This window comes from Populus trichocarpa, chromosome 7, assembly GCF_000002775.5.
Source record: "Populus trichocarpa isolate Nisqually-1 chromosome 7, P.trichocarpa_v4.1, whole genome shotgun sequence".
Lineage (NCBI taxonomy): Eukaryota > Viridiplantae > Streptophyta > Magnoliopsida > Malpighiales > Salicaceae > Populus > Populus trichocarpa.
The window spans coordinates 5201194-5220550 of NC_037291.2; the positions used below are offsets into that span (position 1 = coordinate 5201194).

General features: G+C 33.9%; 2 protein-coding genes across 10 annotated transcripts; one reads left to right on the forward strand and one right to left on the reverse strand.

The window, feature by feature from the left end:
• Positions 1-4412: 4412 nt before the first annotated feature.
• Positions 4413-13607, forward strand: LOC18101139 (uncharacterized). 8 transcript variants are annotated; one of them, XM_052454446.1, is made up of 6 exons: positions 4414-4878; positions 5147-6043; positions 7893-7978; positions 8098-8238; positions 12051-12160; positions 13246-13607. In XM_052454446.1, the coding sequence occupies exons 1-5, from the start codon at positions 4621-4623 to the stop codon at positions 12115-12117; spliced, it is 1449 nt and encodes a 482-aa protein (XP_052310406.1). In that variant the 5' UTR covers positions 4414-4620; the 3' UTR covers positions 12118-12160; positions 13246-13607. The 8 variants fall into 8 exon arrangements, with proteins under 8 accessions (XP_052310410.1, XP_052310411.1, XP_052310409.1 ...); XM_052454447.1 differs by having other exon boundaries at positions 12051-12157; XM_052454450.1 differs by lacking the exon at positions 8098-8238 and having other exon boundaries at positions 4413-4878.
• LOC18101138 (protein CONSERVED IN THE GREEN LINEAGE AND DIATOMS 27, chloroplastic) lies at positions 10773-14912 on the reverse strand. 2 transcript variants are annotated; one of them, XM_006380586.3, is made up of 7 exons: positions 14475-14909; positions 14089-14241; positions 13588-13665; positions 12725-12820; positions 11734-11769; positions 11115-11296; positions 10773-11031 (listed from the first exon to the last, which is right to left on the reverse strand). In XM_006380586.3, the coding sequence occupies exons 1-7, from the start codon at positions 14697-14699 to the stop codon at positions 10866-10868; spliced, it is 936 nt and encodes a 311-aa protein (XP_006380648.1). In that variant the 5' UTR covers positions 14700-14909; the 3' UTR covers positions 10773-10865. The 2 variants fall into 2 exon arrangements, with proteins under 2 accessions (XP_006380648.1, XP_024461187.1); XM_024605419.2 differs by lacking the exon at positions 13588-13665 and having other exon boundaries at positions 14475-14912.
• Between the last annotated feature and the right edge of the window lie 4445 nt (positions 14913-19357).

A 19357-nucleotide genomic window follows, 5' to 3' on the forward strand; every position in this document is an offset into this window, starting at 1 on the left:
TCAGCTCTAGTTATATAAAAATAGGCCATAAGCAATTCTTAACAGGGATAACCATAAGAAAGATAATTCTCATGCCAAGCCGCCTCTAATAAAGTATTATATATGCAATAAAAAAGGGCATAAATCCAATGTATGTCCTCAAATGAGGCATTTGAAAGTGGTTGAACGTGAGGATAAAAAGTGTAGAAAAGGTACAGAATTGCATCCGGATGAGTGTTATGAACTTGATGGTGAAGGTGAATATGAAGATGATGATAGTCATGCTTATGTGGTGAGATGATTATCGTTCATGCCTAAAAGTTGATGATGAAACATAACAACACAAGTTTTTCTGTACCGAGTGCACGATAAACCAACAACTTTTTAAACTTATAATTGATAGTGGTATCTGCAAGAATATTATTGGTAGGGAAACAACCTAAACCTTATACTATAGGTTGATTTAAAAAGGTACCAAAGATAACAGTAATTTAAATATGTAAAGTTCGTTTTTTTATAGACAAGTATAAGGATGAAGTTTATTGTGATGTATTTAACATAAATACTTTTAACTTGTTGTTTGGTAAGCCATAGCAATATGATGTAAATGCATGGAATGAGGGATAAGAAAACATCTATAGGTTTGTTAAAGATATGATTAATTTTACTTTAATGCCTCTAAAAAGGAATTCCCAACCAAAAGCCCGAAAGGCTGGAGGAAAGGTATTCCTTACTATTACCCAATCTTTTTTAGAAATTAAAACATATTTAAAAGATATAAAAGAAATACATGCTTTTATTATGAAGTCCTTCTTGTTGTTTGAAGAAATTGATAAAGCAATTGAGGTCCTTAAAGTTGTTAAGCCTCTATTACAATAGTTTCGGGAAGTTATTCCAGATAAACTATCGGATGAGTTACCTCATATGCATGATATTCAACATAAATTAACTTGATATCAGGGCTAGTCTTTTGAATATATCTCATTACAAAATGAGCCTAAAAGAGGAGGAGATCTTAAGGGAGAAAATAAAAGAATTGGTGAAGAAATGGATGATTCAAAAAAGCTTAAGTCCATATGTTGTCCCTGCTTTACTGAAAACAAAAAAGGATGGTAGTTGGCGTATATGTATTTATAGTTGTGGCATCAATAAAGTCATTATAGGATACAGGTTTCAAATTCCACAATTGGATAACATGCTAGATCAATTGTGTGGTGGAATAATCTTTCCGAAGATTGACTTGAGGAATGAGTACTTTTATATTCAGATTCGACTAGGAGATGGGTGAAAAATGACTTTCAAGATAAAATATGGGTTATACGAGTGGTTAATCATGCCATTTAGGTTAACAAATGCACTAGGCATATTCATAAGGCTGACGAATCAGGTTTTGTGACCTTTCATAAATAAATTTGTTATGATTTATTTTGATGGTATCCTTGTGTTCAATCATAATAAAACAAATCATATTGAGCACTTACGAAGTGTTCTAAAGGTGTGGCTAAAAAATAAGTTGTATGTGAAACTGAAGAAGTGTAGTTTCATGACCAACAAATTATCATTCTTGGGTTTTACAGAATGAGATAATGGAGTTGAAGTTGATAAGGAGAAAGTGAGGGTAATTTGTGATTGACCCACGCCCAAGACAGTTAATGATGTGTAGAGTTTTCATGACTTGGCAACTTATTATTATATAAGATTTATTTGGAATTTCAGTAGTATTATGGAACCAATCACCAAAAGTTTGAAGAAAAGGAAGTTTAAGCAATGTGAGAAAGAAGAACAAAGTTTTGCCTTGATAAAAAAAAAAGGATAAAAAAAAAGGTATGCAATGCTCTGGTGCTTGCTTTACTCAACTTTGACAAGTTGTTTGAGAATGAATATGATGCTTGTGAAGTGAGTATTGAAAAAGTTCTTTCCTAGAAGAAACTTAATATAGCCTTTTTCAGTAATAAGTTGAATTAAGCTCATTAGAAGTGGACTACCTATAATAAAAAAAACCTTTATGTAGTGGTAAGGGCTTTGAAAATTTAAGAGCATTATTTGATTAATAAAGATTTTGTCTTATATTCAGACAATGAAGCTCTAAAGTCTATGAATAGTCAGAAGAAAACTAATACAAATATGATGACCAAGTGGATTACATTCCTTCAAAAGTTCAGTTTCAGTCTGAAGCACAAGGCAAAGTTCGGAACAAAGTGGATGATGTATTGAGTAGGTGAGTTGCCATACTAATCATTTTTCGTATCGAGATTTTAGGTTTTGAGTGTTTAAAAGAGTTATACGCTAAAGATGTTGATTTTCAAAAGGTATAAGAGGAGTACTGTTCTAATGGTCAAACTGATGGAGATTTCCATATATATAATGGTTACTTAATGAAAGGTAATCAATTATGTGTCCCTCGCACATCCCTATGTGAGAAATTGATTCGAGACTTGCATGATGGGGAAGAGATAAAACAGTGTCAGCTTTGAAGGATAAGTATGCTAGCCTCAGCTCAACTGCGATGTAAACAAATTTGTTCAACAAAGTTTTACTTGTCAAATAGCTAATGTGTAATCACAAAACACTGGTTTATACATGCCTATACGTATAATTGAAAATATCTAGGAAGATATTTCTATGGATTTTATGATAGGCCTTCCACAAACTCAATGGGGAATGAATTCTGTTTTTGTTGTTGTGGACAAATATTCAAAGATGACATACTTTATACCTATAAGAAGACTATGAATGTGCTCAGTATGACTAGGTTATTTTTCAAGGTGATAATTAAGTTGTACGGTGTTCCAAAATCCATCACATCTAATAGAGATACTAGGTTTTTTAGTTATTTTTGGCTAACTTTATGGAAGATGTTTAATTTCTCGTTGAAGTTTAGTAACATTGCTCATCCACAAATTGAGGGTCAAACAAAGTCTCTAATTGGGCAATCTGATTTATAGCATTTAGGGAGACAAGCCTAAACAGTGGGATATTGTAGTGACTTAGGCAGAATTTGCTTACAACAATTCCAAGCATAGTGCTACTGATAAGACACCATTTGAGATTATGTCCATGAAGCCTCCAAATCATGTATTTAATCTATATTCACTGCTTAAAACTAATGGATTTAACAAGTCAAGTAGAGAATTTAGTTGAAGTGAAAATTGTGCATCAAGAGGTTAGAGAAAACTAGAGGAAGCAGTTATAAAAAATAAGCTCACAACAAACAAACATAGTCAAGTTAAATTGTTTCAAGAAAGAGACACGGTCATGGTTTTCTTGTGCAAGAAGAGGTTTCTATTAGGCACCTATAATAAACTAAAAATGAAGAAGTATGGTCTTTACAAGGTGTTGAAGAAAATCAATGATAATGCTTATGTTATTAATCTCTTGGATAGCATGTGCGTATCAAAGACCTTTAATGTTGTTGATCTTTACGAGTACTTTCCAGATACTAAACTTAACTCGAGGACGAGTTTTTCTAAAATAGAAGAGATTGACGTAAAACAATTATCCCATGAGTTTATGGACTAGATTGAATTATAAATTTACTATTTTCCTATTTTAATTATTTTTCTAGTTAATTTTGGATTTTAATTATTTGTTTTATACTTAGCTTATGATTTTTAATTTAATTAGTATTTTACTATTTAAAAATTCTAATTCTAGATGGATTCTATTAACTAGATAAGTTTTAATTATGAATAATTTTTTATAAAGGATTTAGTATAAATATAAATAGGAATGCTCTAGTTTATTTTATGGAGATGAAGACTATTATTTAAATTTTAATAAAAATATCAAAGAATTTTTTCTAATTTTTTTTAAAGTTTAAAATATAATTTTAAGGTTTGAAAATCCTAATTTTATTTTGACTATAAAATTAATCAACAAGAAACGTTGTCATTAACTTATTCTAGAATCCTTATCACAACATCAACGAGTATAATACTAAACGAAATAATACTAAATCTAAGCACACATATTAAATTATTATTGGAGAAAAGTATTGTTTATATGTGAAACAGAAAACCTTTGTTAAAGAAACAGTTTATATCTAAAACAATTAAGATTTTTGTTTTTAACTTTTAGGGGTATAGCTCAACTGGTTAAGTTCTAGATTTGTTCCTTAGAGGTCACTAGTTCGAGTCTCACAAACTTCAAGACTACTGGAGATTTACATGGTCGTTAATTTTAAAACCCGTGAAATTAATCAAGATATGTGCAAGCTCACCCGAACATCTATATTAATAACAATAATAAAAAAAAAATTCCGTTTCAGTTACCGCTTCATCTCAATTTCATCAAAATAATCAGTACTTAAACATGGGTAATTGCTGTTTTCATTTTGTTAAAAAATATAAAGAAAAACATATAGGGTTTGTTTTGTTGTATAATTTCCCGGAAATCGAGTTAAAACACAAGGAAATGAAAAATCGACACGTTTCAATTTCCATCCATTCGAGTGTCAACTTATCATACCTCATCACCAATCTGACAGAGGCGGAGCCACTAGTGTCCGAGTATCATCACCATTTTCCGGGAAAAAAAAGAAATAAAAGAAAAGAAACTAACACACAACTCAAAACAGAAAGTTAAAGAAACAAATTATTTATTTGCTAAATTTCGATTCAATCAAGTTACAGCAACAATAAAATGAAGTACAGTTATATAGTCTTATCCTTGAATCCGAGTTATGGAGGTCGGTGGTTGAGCAGCAGCAGCTCCGAGTCGACTCGGCCTGAGTTCACTGGCGAGAACGCGTATGATATCTTAGGAGTTTCGGAGAGCAGCTCATTGGCTGAAATCAAAGCTTCGTTTCATAAATTAGCGAAACAAACTCACCCTGACCTCGCTCATCACTCAAACGCCTTTAATTCTCACCGTTTCATTCAAATCCTCGCTGCTTATGAGGTTCTTACTCTTCTTCTCGGCTCTATTTGTTACTCTTTGTTTTTGTTCTTATTTATTAGTATCGTTTCTTTGTTGAATTTGATAATTTATTACCATTGAGTAGATTTTTTTATGAACGATTTTTCAGATGCGTTTTAGAAATTAATTTAATTGTGGTTGAGAATGATTTTCTGTAGAAATTATATACATTTTAATTATAGATGAGAATGATTTTTCGAGAAAGTATTTTAATTGTAGTTGAGAATGTAGAAATTATTTTTAACTGCAGATTCTTTCGGACGCTGAGAAGAGGGCGCACTATGACAGTTATTTGCTATCTCAGAGAAAGAAAGTGATAGTGCCGAGACAAGGTTCGACATTGTACAGATACGAATCGCGAATGACTATGAATAAAGAGATGGAAGTTGTTGAGTGGTTAAAGTGGTATAGATTGGCTATAAATGATATATTGTCTCAGAGAGAGGTGGTGGCTGGAACTGGTTATTTTGATGTACTTGAAGCTGATTTTTATTCAGCCATACATGCAGCTTATTATGGACCTGTAATTGAGTCCATGGATCTTCTTCCTGATCGGTTTGAGGCGGAGGAAAGGTCTGTCTGTGAAACTCCTGAGGTTCTGCATTTGGTTTCGGGTCGTCATCTTTTTGGAATGGTCTGCCTGGCCGACAAGATTCCTAAATTATCTTCTGCCTCTACTAAAAAATTAAAAAATGCCTTCGCATCTTTTGATTTGGGAGTCTGTAAATCTGTTGAGGATACATGTGTCTTGAAAAATTCCAATGCGGTGGATGATGCTGGAATTTCTCAGATGCATCCAGGGAATAGTGTAAGTGATAAATCAGATGCATATGAAGATTTAGAATTGTATGTTTCTGGAAGGGTGGTCGCTGTGGCAACTAGAGTTCCTCCTAAAAACCAGGATGACAGAGCAGTACAGAATGAAGATGCACAAGATCAGATACATGTTTTTCTTAACTCGGATGATGATCTTGTGCATGCTAGCAAAGGTTCTTACAAGGAATCTCTTTTGACTGGTGCTGTTGGTGCAAGGATTCCACTAGGAACTATAAAGGGAATGGGCAGCAGTCCTGAAGAGGGATCATGCTTTGTCTATGATGGCTGTGGTACCAAAACTCATGTGATGATGAAACATAGAACTTTGATGGTTTGTAGTGTTATTCTCCTGTTTGTATCTTCTTTTCTTCTTCTTCTTCTTTTTTTTTTAAAAAAATTTCATTACGCATAAGATGCAAATTAAGCTTTTTTTCTGTGCCTCTTCTTGATAATGCTAGTTTTATATGCTGTCATGGAATAACAAAGAGAGTACCGGGTCCCTGCATGATTAATGTCTCTTGCATAGACATCAAATACACGCAACATAAAGCCTCAATCCCAAATTAGTTGGGATTGGTTATTGGTGTCTCTTGCATACTTATTAAATATCCCTCTATGACCAAACTGGGAATTGGAATTGTCAATGAACAGAAAGACGACCCTCATCCTCTTTATAGCTTGTGATGAAGATAAATATGTCTTTATTTCCCTGTGTATCATCAATACGCTAATTACATCGATTTGCTTTAATTTAATAGCTCCAATAGCCCTGTTTAGTATTCTATCCTTGCATGTCATTGTTTGAGTTTCACCATCTAGATCCATTTACGAGCTGCATGGATTTCTTGCCACAATTCTTAAAATATTTTCTGGGCTATGCTGGTAGCTTGCCTGAGCACCTTTCATGAAAACGATTGATAGTTTTCAGACTGTTGTGGAAATGCAACTGATATTTATTAAACCTTTTTTTGTCCTTGGGTGGTATTAACTGATATTTGTTTGAGTTTCACCATCTAGATCCATTTACGAGCTGCATGGATTTCTTGCCACAATTCTTAAAATATTTTCTGGGCTATGCTGGTAGCTTGCCTGAGCACCTTTCATGAAAACGATTGATAGTTTTCAGACTGTTGTGGAAGTGTAACTGATATTTATTAAACCTTTTTTTGTCCTTGGGTGGTATTAACTGATATTTGTTTGAGTTTCACCATCTAGATCCATTTACGAGCTGCATGGATTTCTTGCCACAATTCTTAAAATATTTTCTGGGCTATGCTGGTAGCTTGCCTGAGCACCTTTCATGAAAACGATTGATAGTTTTCAGACTGTTGTGGAAATGTAACTGATATTTATTAAACCTTTTTTTGTCCTTGGGTGGTATTAACTGATATTTGTTTGAGTTTCACCATCTAGATCCATTTACGAGCTGCATGGATTTCTTGCCACAATTCTTAAAATATTTTCTGGGCTATGCTGGTAGCTTGCCTGAGCACCTTTCATGAAAACGATTGATAGTTTTCAGACTGTTGTGGAAGTGTAACTGATATTTATTAAACCTTTTTTTGTCCTTGGGTGGTATTAACTGATATTTGTTTGAGTTTCACCATCTAGATCCATTTACGAGCTGCATGGATTTCTTGCCACAATTCTTAAAATATTTTCTGGGCTATGCTGGTAGCTTGCCTGAGCACCTTTCATGAAAACGATTGATAGTTTTCAGACTGTTGTGGAAATGTAACTGATATTTATTAAACCTTTTTTTGTCCTTGGGTGGTATTAACTGATATTTGTTTGAGTTTCACCATCTAGATCCATTTACGAGCTGCATGGATTTCTTGCCACAATTCTTAAAATATTTTCTGGGCTATGCTCTGGTAGCTTGCCTGAGCACCTTTCATGAAAACTATTGATAGTTTTCAGACTGTTGTGAAAATGTAACTGATATTTATTAAACCTTTTTTTGTCCTTGGGTGGTTTTCCATTCAATCCTGGCATTAGGTGAATTTATATATGTGGAAAAGTAAGGGATGGCCACAGATGGGACAGTAGATAATACAAGTAACTTTTTCCTGTTCACTATGCATGTCATTTTCAGTGAGAATTATCCATGCATGCCCTATAGGATCCTGTCCATGTTAGTTAATCATATAGCACTAATGAATTCTGTTAAAAAATTTCAGGTGAAGCATATGCACTGGTATGGAGTAGGAGATAAAGTTTCTATTGTTGAATGCAGATGCAGCAGAGCCCGATTGCCACCAAGCAAGTGAGCAGCTTCATTTCATTTTATTACAATGATGGATGAATTACTGTTTCCAACAGCCAATTTTCTCTTTAGTTTTTTATTTTTTATTTTAATTTGTTCCATGTAAATGGTTGCAATAGATTTTGGCTGTTTGAGCCTCGTTGTGACATGCACGACATAGGTGGTTGGTATGTTGAAACATTCGGTAGAGATAAGAAAGGTCGGACAGTTCCATCTCAAAGGTATTGGGATGGATTTGATGGAAATGAACAAAATGACAAGTAAGTACATGACATGTAGCCTAATGAGATTTTGAGTTATGTCATAGTTTCCCCTAACTTTGCATGATTCATCTTTTGATAAGGTCAAGGATTTCACTTGTATTATGTATGATCTTACTGGAAGTATTATGTACAACTTGTGGGATAGGTAGATATTTTCAAAGGTTTTAAAAAGGTACTAGATTTGTTAATACCTGAAATGGCTTGATAATAAACTTGGAACGAAGTCTCAACTTGTTATTTTTCTTCAAATTCAGTACTTTTTCTCCAAACCTCCTCTTATTGCAAGTTGGCATTTTAATCTGTAGCTACATATTGTCTATTTGTTGCATTAGGTATATGAAAGAACAGCAAAAAGCTAAAGAAAAGAGAGAGCGGTAGAAAAAGCAAACACAACATTTGAATCTAATGCCTCTAGCAAAGCTGGGCCATCCGTGTAGCATACAAATCATGCAAATTTTTCATACAAACTGATTTGACAATTATTCTTTATATACTGAACTGATCATTTATCACTTACCACATTTGTTTGTATGGAATCGTGGTATGATTTGTTTGCATGCATAGCAATTTTTTCTTCACTATGACTTTATTAGCATGAAATACCAGTTCAGTTTATCTTTGATGGCACATGATCTGAATGGATTCAAGATATTCACCTTTGTTTGCTATAAAGGATGTATTTTCGGCTTATCTAATCTTACCCTGATATTGACTTGTCATCAATAAATATTCCATACCTTCAAGCTAAGAAGAAAAAATTATGTATTTGTGTCCCATTGATTTGAATCTCAATGGAGATTTTAAGAACCATATTGTTGTAGAACTGCCAACAAGAACACAAATCAAGATAACCAGTTATCTAGGAGAAAACTTAATTTATTATAATAATCATTATAAGTTTAAACTGGATGTCTAGATAGAGTGCTTATCTATAGGCACTAAACCAAATAAAATAGGAAAACTAATAATAGTAGGAAAACCTTCGAAACAGTCTTATTTCCATAAGGAAACAAAAATATCAAAACTAAACTCTATTTTTCTCTCTGAAGTACTGAATCCTAAAAAACCTATCTTCCTGTAATCCCGCATCACATAATTTTTGTGTTTTCCATTGCAGAAGACTACATCCGGCGATGTATTTACTTGCTCTTGCATATAGAACTCTGGATATTGAAGATTCAAAAAGAAGGAAATGGACAGTTAGGAATTTAGTTGAAAATCAATTGTTTAGAATACTCCATTGGTGCAAGAAACTTGTGTAGGAGTGACCTTGAGGGCTTCGAGATTCATATCAGTTTCAGCTCTTATACTTGGCAAGCACATTGTTTATGATGTTGAAGGATGGTCAGTTACTATATTGTAGTATAAATCAAGCAAGGCCATTGCGTGAGCCATAGTTTCTGCAAGATGACTGAATATTTTGAAGAACAAATCTGTACGATTCTCAGGACAACAAAGTTGTTTAATAGGGGAGGCATTTGGATGTTCAATTTCTGATGCTAAATATCTCGGCTCTAGAATATTGGATTATTTATTTCTATGATTGAAGAATGAGCTGTTAAGTTTGCTCTGATATTCAATTGAGCAAGAGCTACGTTGTGGTATCAATAATTTCTCAATATTCTATCATTGTATATCCTGCTACTGGAGACGAGTTTTATGGCATACAGGTTTATAGGGAAAGTGGTCACTTCTGTGCTAGCTGGATTTACAAGATGATTATCTAGATATCTCAAGGACATGAAAATTCTGTTTTGCCTGTACACCTATTCTAAGGGCTTATCATCTGCACCTGATATTCTTGATTTTTTGCATGAAATTTTCCTCAGACAGAGAGAGGTGATTCTGTGAATCTTGAACCCCCTTGGCTACATTTTATGCGAGTGCGTGAATTCTTCAGAACTCATCCTCTTTTTATTCGTGAATTCTTCAGAACTTATCTTCTTTTTATTCGGTGAATGGAATTCTTCAGAACCTATCCTTATGTTCCCTGCTATCAAAGATGACCTTAGTGGTATATGGAGAAATTGTTTTCCTTTAGTTCTGGAGCTAACTGGATTTAAGAAGAATTTATAGATATCTTTGGATGGCATACTTGCCCATTTTCTCTGCTTTTCTATTCTTAAGAGTATCTTTCTCTGTACCATATTTCTTGAAGTTATTCTGAGGCATTGTTAATCAAGCATGTTAAAGTATTGACATTTGGCAAATATCTAACTTCATCATTGTGTAGATAGACCACAGATATACTTTGGCAGTTTTTTTTAGCATAGATTATGATGGTGGCTCATGAAGAAAAAGTGATGGTATCTCAAGATTAATTCAGTTGCTTTGTTGCAGGCATGAGTTTGCTTATTTGATTCGTGATGGTGTGTATATCATATCATTATAGCCTGCAGGTTTGCTGCATTTGCTTGCCTCTTTAAAGTTTCTAATCTACTGGCAATCAGTAAATTGGATTGTCCTGCATGAAGTTTATCTCTATGGTGGTTGCCACTTAGTTGTTGTTCCAATTTTTGAAAGTACAATCATTTCCTTGAAGGTAACCACATAAAACCATATATATAATTCTTATTCCAGTTGAAATGTTACAAATATTTTCATAACCCCAGTGCCCTTTTTCCTCATCGGTTAAGTAGGTCTTCCCATTTGCAGTACTGTCCACCTGCTAATGCACGATAATATCTGTCTCTGCAATAGACTGGTCTTCCACCAGCAGCCTCAGCGGCGGCAGCTGCCAAATCATCATCAGCTATCACCTCCACAGGCAATCTAAGCAACTCCTCTTTTCTACGATATGTACAAGAAAATATAAGGATGTAAATTAAATGGACATGCAATGGCAGTAGGATTCTCTAGACTTGTGCTCATACCTCACGTTGTACTTTGTATTTTTCCCTGAAGCTGGATCAATTGATGGGTTTTCTTTTGTGGCAAAAGTCGTTTGAAAGAAATCTTCTACTGGTGTAGCAAAGATAAATAGCATTACTGCTGTCACGAGCAACGCTCCTGTTCCGACAAGTGTTTGTTTCAACATCTTGATGACTGGTTTAACCTAGGGGTTTGGAGGTTCAGTATGAATCTCTTTTTCTTTAGAAAATTTAAGAGCTCTATCATGTGCCAGTTTGTAATGTGAAAAGACAATGAATAAAATCATCAACAGTCCACTCCATAATTATGTCGGTGTTTGATTCCTTGTTAGTGAGTATTGTGTGGTTTCCTGTGTTTGTGCATTCATACTTGTTTGTGTTGTCTTGCTCTGGATGCAGTAATGCCCATTAATTCACACCTGTGCAACTCTATCTACACATGCATGTGCGAGTTCTTGTAAGATCTTTTAGTTCCATTGAAGTCCTTTTCATTTAGCATGTCCATCTGTCTTTATTTTTCTATACATGTGGTATTTCATCTTGTTTAGTAGAAAAATTGTCCTTGTTATAATTTTCTCCGCAAGCATCATCCTGAATTGAATATATGAAATGGCGTTCTTACCTTGTAAGAGCCCAACAGTCTATCACGAGCCAGGACCTGCATGGGACAAAAAAATTTATTAATTCAAGTGTCATTCTGATTTGAAGAGACAATATCTGCATATGCCTGTTTTAGCAAGCATGCAAAGCAGAATGAAAAACAAATTGTTGATACATATGTCCTCCCTAGTTTGCTTAAACATTTCATCCAATCCTCACTTCAAACTACCACATTAGTGAGAAACTCTGGTTGAACATTAGTAGACATTCTTATTGCTATTAGTTATTTTGATTTTTCTATGGGATTGTGATATTTTACTTTTTGATGTTTTTTTGAAGTTTGGACTTTGAGACAATGCAATTGAGCTATCTCCATCACTATATCTCCATCACTGTGCTTTGTTGAGGGCATGTTGACTGCTAGCTGAGTTGGCTGATATCACAAGGTGGTAAGATAAGCTATGCTTTTACTTCTCCTCATTCATGTGAATTAAAGAATGTGCTTGTTATTATATTGGATTTTCATATACTCTTATGCTATTTATTTTAATATATTCATTATGTGTAGCCTTTCACGTGTTATGAGCTTATAAGATACTTTGACCCTTTTTGGCCCAAGGAAAATGCGTGATTTTACATCTATTCTAGTATCAATTAAGGGGTTTTTTCCTTCATGCTATTCAACAATTATTTTTTGATTGGTTTGTGGCCTGGCATTTCGCAGACTCCTGTTAATATTTTGTTCTTGTAATTGCTTGATATCAGTAATGTCACAAAATACATAATTTCACTAGCTGTGGTGATCTCTCTGATTTATTCTCTCCTATCAAAGTTATGTGCACACACACAGTGCCAGAAACATTGATAATTAAGAAAATGCATGGAATAGTATGTTGTTGGCAGAAATAATTCAAAATTGATTTTTTTAAACAATGCCTCCACTTATATGTTCCCTTCAAGGCCTTTGCTGCCCTCAACCTTTTCATATAGATGATAGAGAGAGAGATGCTAACCTCAGTTGGCTTTACCCACATTTGTCCATCATACCATCCACTCTCTTCATAGGGGATCACTGCTGACAGAAGTCTATCACCAACATAACTCCATCCCTGTGGTATGCACATTAAAATGTGGTAGTTTCCAAAGGATTACTTTAGAAAAATGTATGAATTGATGTTAAAATGGAAATGACTGAAAAGGGTGCAATTTGAATGTTAATTAGTTGGGATCACACCTCTTGTATCTCCTGCATACTGCTGGTTTGATTGTGCATTCATCTAGACTACGTGGTAGTTCTATATTAGGACAATTAGAGAAAAGATATGTTACAATATTTTAGAATATTCTACCATGGTATGTTTTTAATGTTTTGAGTGGGTAAAATATTCTTACTGCCAGAGTTTAGTGTTTGAATAAACCATTGCAGAACAGATATATCAAACTGTGCTTCACAACTGTAACACTTTTCAACGCTACCACTTTATGATTTTTTGATAAGAAACTACCATGTTAAGATAACCCTCTGTTCATGCAGTTAACTTTGCGTCTAGCCTTCTTCCTGATGAATTGAATAGAATGTGTGGTGGAGGCTTTAAGAATATGGCCATTCCAGTTGAGGAGCACCTTTCAGAACCTACCTTTTTTGGCTAATACATTCAGCGAGGGAGTGACTACAAACAAACTGGTTTTCTGTTAGGCTTCTCATAGTTATTTCCCCTAGTAGTTTCCACCATCACAACCAGTCAAATGATTTGTTTTATTCCTATATTTATGAAAAGAATTATTACTCCATGACAATACTGAGAGTTCTTTGGATTGTGATTTTGATGGGTGTGATGTAACAATGATGATGATGAAAAGAAGATGAAGATGATACCAGATATATTCTTAAGATGATTAATGACACAAGGAATAGAGTTCCTGTTCCAGCAGCTAGCACAAATCTTAATGGTTCCTGCAAGATTGGAACACTGAAATAAAGCCTTAATATTCACAAGTGAATATCTTTTCACAAATCAAAAATGTCGAGCTTTATATCTATCCTTTCTGAGTTTCTGAGATACATGATTCTCCTCGTATCTATCATTCTGTCTATACCCTTCTATCAGGTGGTTCTACATCTAAAGCTAATTCTAATAATAGATATAGGTAGAGGAGAGGAGAGGAGAGGATAGGAAGAGAGCGCAAGTGCCCTAAAAAACCTTGCCTGGTTTCAAAAGCAAAAAGCGCAGGCAGAACTGCTGTTTCCTTGTGCTTCAGCATTTTAAATAACTTAAGAAATTCTTTTTGGACTTTTCATGTGATAACTAGCTTCAACTCTGGTCAGATGTTTCATCAATATTTTTTTTTGGAAAGATGGTATGCATTTTAAACTTACCCTGGAAGGATTGAAAGTTGCAGCTGCAATCGGAACTCCAAGAACAGTGAAGGTTACTAACCAGAGTCCACCAAGGCGAAGTAAAAAGGGTCCTGGACCAAGTTCACCCCAAGAATACAGGGGTCCCTCTTTCAAAGACGAGTACTCGTTCACCTATTACAGAACTCGGACCACTGTAAGTGTGAATATGTCTTGTATCATGCGCAAGGGATGGTTTACTTGATGCATGCATATCTGAGTGTGCATTTGCAGCATGCATACATACTTTTTCTATTTTTTTTGGCAAGAAAAATATGCATATCTTCGAAAGCTTTATAAGACACTAGGATATGAATTTGCATAAAGCAGTTGTGAAAGCTGTGCTTACAGTCACACGGCAGACTTACCGGCCTTTGTTCAAAAGGGACCTCAATTTCCAAGCCAGGCTCCCAGCTCCGGCCTCGGAAACTGCTTGTACCCTCATTAGTGTCATCTTTCAAAGCTTTCACAGAAACCACCGGTAATAGTTTCTGAGCTCTATGGTATCTAATGATCCATGATCTATGGCTGGCTCCAAGTGTGGCTTGTCTTGGACTAGGAATTAGAGAGCAGCAGACATTCAGCTTGAGCATTTAGTTTCAGGCCGTTAAACTAGCGGTTGACAGGTGCAGCAACCAAATTCTGAACTTTAGGTGTTCAATTTTTTCGGTGGAAGGAGGGACTATCTAGTTAAAGGGATGGTTGCATTTTCTTCAGGGACCATGGATTATTTACGTGGAGGAAAACAAGGGATAGGTCGTTTTATTTATTTCTTTGAAGGAGAGGATTCTTGAGACAATAACCTCTTAATTGATTTGTTGCCATGGTGGACAAAACTGGTCACGGTGACAAATCAAGATTTGGCATTGTCTAGGTGGCCCACAGATGGATTGCTTATATGTTCATGCCATCTATTTACGTGGCCTTGTTTAATACCACTTATTGCTGGGGGAATCAGATTATCCAAATGTGACATACTTTGGAAGTGTTTGGTATTATATTGATAATTGTTCTTTTTTGTTAATATATTAAAATAATATGTATTTTTTATTTTTTAAAATTTATTTTTGATATTAATATATTAAATCGATTTAAAAATTAAAATAAAATTAATTTAGTTTTTTTTTTTTTTTAATTTTAGAAAAGTGCAGCGTGGCGGCAAAAGACCAATAGGCTGCTCATGTGGTTCAAGACGAGGCATCCACCTCTACCTTGCACGCAATTGTTTGTGTAGTTCTCGTGTTTCGACGGGCAAAGACATCGATAGAGTATGCTTTCTAACTCCAGCCAACTCATATTTCCTTTGTACAACTAAAGTAGAATCCCACAGAAACAGCCTTCGGTAGAACAAATGATCATTGTCCTCCCTCCATTAAAATGGTAAAAAGTACAAGGAGCCCAAACTATCGTCATAAAAAAGCTAGGACTTGAAGCTAGCAGTCAGTATTGCGTGGTCCATCTAGTGCCAGGCACCCGAAGCAGTTTACAATGTTAATATGATTGGGTGTTTACTAGTTACTTGGCTGGCGCTCCTTGTTGCAAATAATTGGTGATGTTAATGTATGAAATATAAACCGTTTATTAAACCTTTAATAATTATCGTATTGTAATGGTATTTGAGGAGGTCAATAAAGAAGAAGAAGAAAAAGATCACGACTATAGGGATAATGATGGCTTCGATTTGTAGTCCTCGTAACGTTAGTTTCACCTCCTTTTGTCTCATCAAGTAAGGTAATTCTTGCTGTCAAACCTTTTTTTTTAATATTCTGAGATTTTTTTGTTTTAAATTAATTTTTTAGAATAATTTTAAATGGTTTAGATGTGCTGATATCAAAAATAAATTTTAAAAATAAAAACAATATTCATATATTTTAAACAAATAACACTTTGAAAAGTAACTGCTACCACAATATCAACTACTATTTGAATGTGTTTACGCGATGTCATAAGGTAATGGATGTACATAAGAAAGTTGATTAAAATTTTGAAAGAAAATATATTTTAGTCAAAATTGTCATTTCTAGTGTAAATGTTTTATTTTTATTTTGACAATAACATATTTTTTTATGCTTTATTGAATAATAAATATTTGTAAAGATTTTAAATGACTTGAATTAAAGAGAAAACATGTTTCTCTTTAATAAGAACTTTATTTTCTTATTCCAACATTATTTTTTTATTTCTAAGAAAACATATTTTTTCATTACAAGTATTTTTTAAAAAATTATAAAATATTATAATTATGAAAAGAAGTTTCAAAAAAAAAATCATGAATCTCATTTCCATGCACTTGTATGAATAAATCTAAGAATAATGAATATGAGAACCTTATATAAAAAAAATTAATAATAAAAATAACAAAGTAGATGTTCTATTCTTGCTATTGAATATCAAGGTTAATATATAATTAATTATAAATATTATCGCAAAAATCACTAATGCTCTTGAAAATTATTGCAAAGTTAAATAATTATTTAAATATTACTTTCATAAATTTACTTAAAATTAAAAAAGGTTAAGGCTTGTTCAAAACTAGGCTAGACGTGTTTTGACGTGTTTGGTCCTGTAAAGACTAGCCGAGTCTTGTCTAAAGTAAAAACTTCTAGATGCACATGGGCTTAGAAGGCTAAGCCTGCGATCTTGACTTTGTGTGTTTTTTAATGATCAAATAATCATCCACACTAGATTTTTTTTATAGATCATGCTATGTTTTGTTCAACTAGGTAGATGGTGCATTGTCTTTTGTGGAAGATGTTTACCACCTTTGACGTCTAGAAAGTTAGAGTCTAAGTTTTATGACAAAAAAAAATCTATTTTCAACTTTTTTTTTACCTGAAAACACATAAAAATCATGATAGGGACCTCATTAAATACATTTAATCCAAAAACTCCCTTTGATCAATAAAAAAAACCCTAGAAATTAAATTGAATAAAAAATATCCCAAGCCCTAATTTACTTTTTTCCGACTAGATAAAGAATCCAAACCACTTTTATAGAATTCCTCTCTTCAAGATGAACCAATTGATATCAAGATTCATGTTTTTCGTGTTCATAATGTGTTTGATTGACATTTTTTTCTCTTCTTTTATTTTTCAACTTCTGCTCTCCTCTGTTAACATTTAGAGTTTGAAAAGTGAAAAACAAATTAAGTTTAGGATTGAAATGTAAAATTTATAAACTTCAGGGACCATATAAAATGTGATAACTAAAACTTTAAAGATGAAAAATGAATTTTCATGTCTTTCAAACATTGGGCTTCGTTTTTTTTATCATTGTTCTTTTAATTTGTTTTTTTTTAACTACAATCTAAAATATTATTTTACCAAATCTATCCTTAATTTAATGTTGCAATATTCCTTAACCCTTCTCATAAGCAAGAACATGTGAAGTGAAAAAAATCTCCACACATAAAACTATGTAAACATAAGGATGTGATTAAAAAAAAAATCTAGAAGACCAAAATGAAAATAAAAAAGAACTGTATAATGACCATCCATAGTGTAAAGCAAGGGAGTGAACAATGCAGCATGGTGAATTGTCATTCTGTTTTTATTGTTATTGTAATATTTTTGTTTTTCTAGATGAGCAATTCCTCATTTCTGTTCAGATTGGACATAATTGGTGCTGTTATTGCAGCCCTACCCTTTTGATACTAAATAAAATAAATAATGGCTAACTTTTCGAATTACAACCTGGTGATAAAAAGGTGGGAGTGTGGGACTATTAAAGCTTCTAGAAGATGACCATGGAAGGCAATGCCATATGAGCTTAATCTCCAAGTTTTTCTAAATAAAACCTCAACGATGGTTATTTGGTTGTGTTAGGACACCTTGAAATGTTTAATTGTTTATACAAAAAAATAAATATTAATGTAAGAACACTAGCTATTCATGGCTAAGCAGTGAAAAGAAAGTTAGAATCGATCAATAGCAGTAAAGTTTAAATTAAAAAGAGTGTAATTAAAAAAGATTGCATGATTAATTCTAATACAAACTCTAATATTTTATAGCTTTTCTACCATTTATCTCTTTTTTTGTTGTCTTTTTTACAACTTTCCTAATTTATATTTTCATTTTATTTATTTATTTATTTTTCTTTTACCTTTTATCTTTTTTCCTCGTACAAACACTTACAATAATATATTTTTTTAGGAATTAGAATATATTAAACACCTATATTCCATTTGAATTCTGAAGCTACTATATATATATGTTTCTGTTGGAGACTCAAATTCGGTCTAAAAAATTGTCTGATCAACAGATTGACACAGTGTGACAAAACTTAATATTGTTTTATTAGGGTACATGACGCCATAAAAAATGAAAGCAGGTAGAATCAATGCATCAACACTTACGATTAATCAGTATAGGCAATAGATAGAGTTCATACTAGTGGCCTTGAAGAGCCTAATAATCCTCTATCATCACAAGTTCCTGTGGAACAACATCCATTAGATTAGTCATAGGGTGATGTTTTATCATCTAATTCTCTGAAATAACAGAAAACTGCGCGCTCTTGGACAAAATCCTAGTATTCACGTTCCCAGCTTTCTTAACATCATCACTTATGCAAGTAACTAGCGTTCAAATGACTATGCCTCCAACATAACTATATGCTTACCCTTATTATGAGCTAGATAGATAGTATGGTTAGGTGGCAATGACCAGCTGTGCCAAGTTCTTGTGTTGCTGGTAGTGGCTAATCCCTCACGGCTGCCAGCCTTCAACACAGTGATCAGCAGGAGTCTTCTTCTTAGTCACGCCAACTTCTCCTCTATCAGCCGTGAATAGCAGCAGAGTCTTCAAAAAACGTGACTTGACTTGAAAGAGGAATAGGTGGTACCTTCCTCACACTCATTCTATGGTTCTTCAAGAAATTAACTCACGCTGATGGCCTCACATCACCAAGCAGTAGCCACGTCCTCTTCTCCAAGTAGCGACCATGTCTTCATCTCCTCCGTTCTTAGCAGCCACGACGACCCGACAATACTAGTCTCAGCTAAGGAGTCACAACAACACCAGCACCCATGTATTTATCTTCTCCATCCATAGCAGCTACGACGACAAGTCATAGCAATACCAGTTCAGCTGAGAGCCATGTCAATAGCAGCAGAGTCTTCAAACAGTGAGCAGCCTTTGATTCAAACCGTGCAACAACAGCTAAGCCTCCATCTCCTCTGCACTGTGAGCAGCAGTGGGCGATCTTTTTCATCAGCAATCAATTGGTCACGATACAACAGCTTCCTTTAAG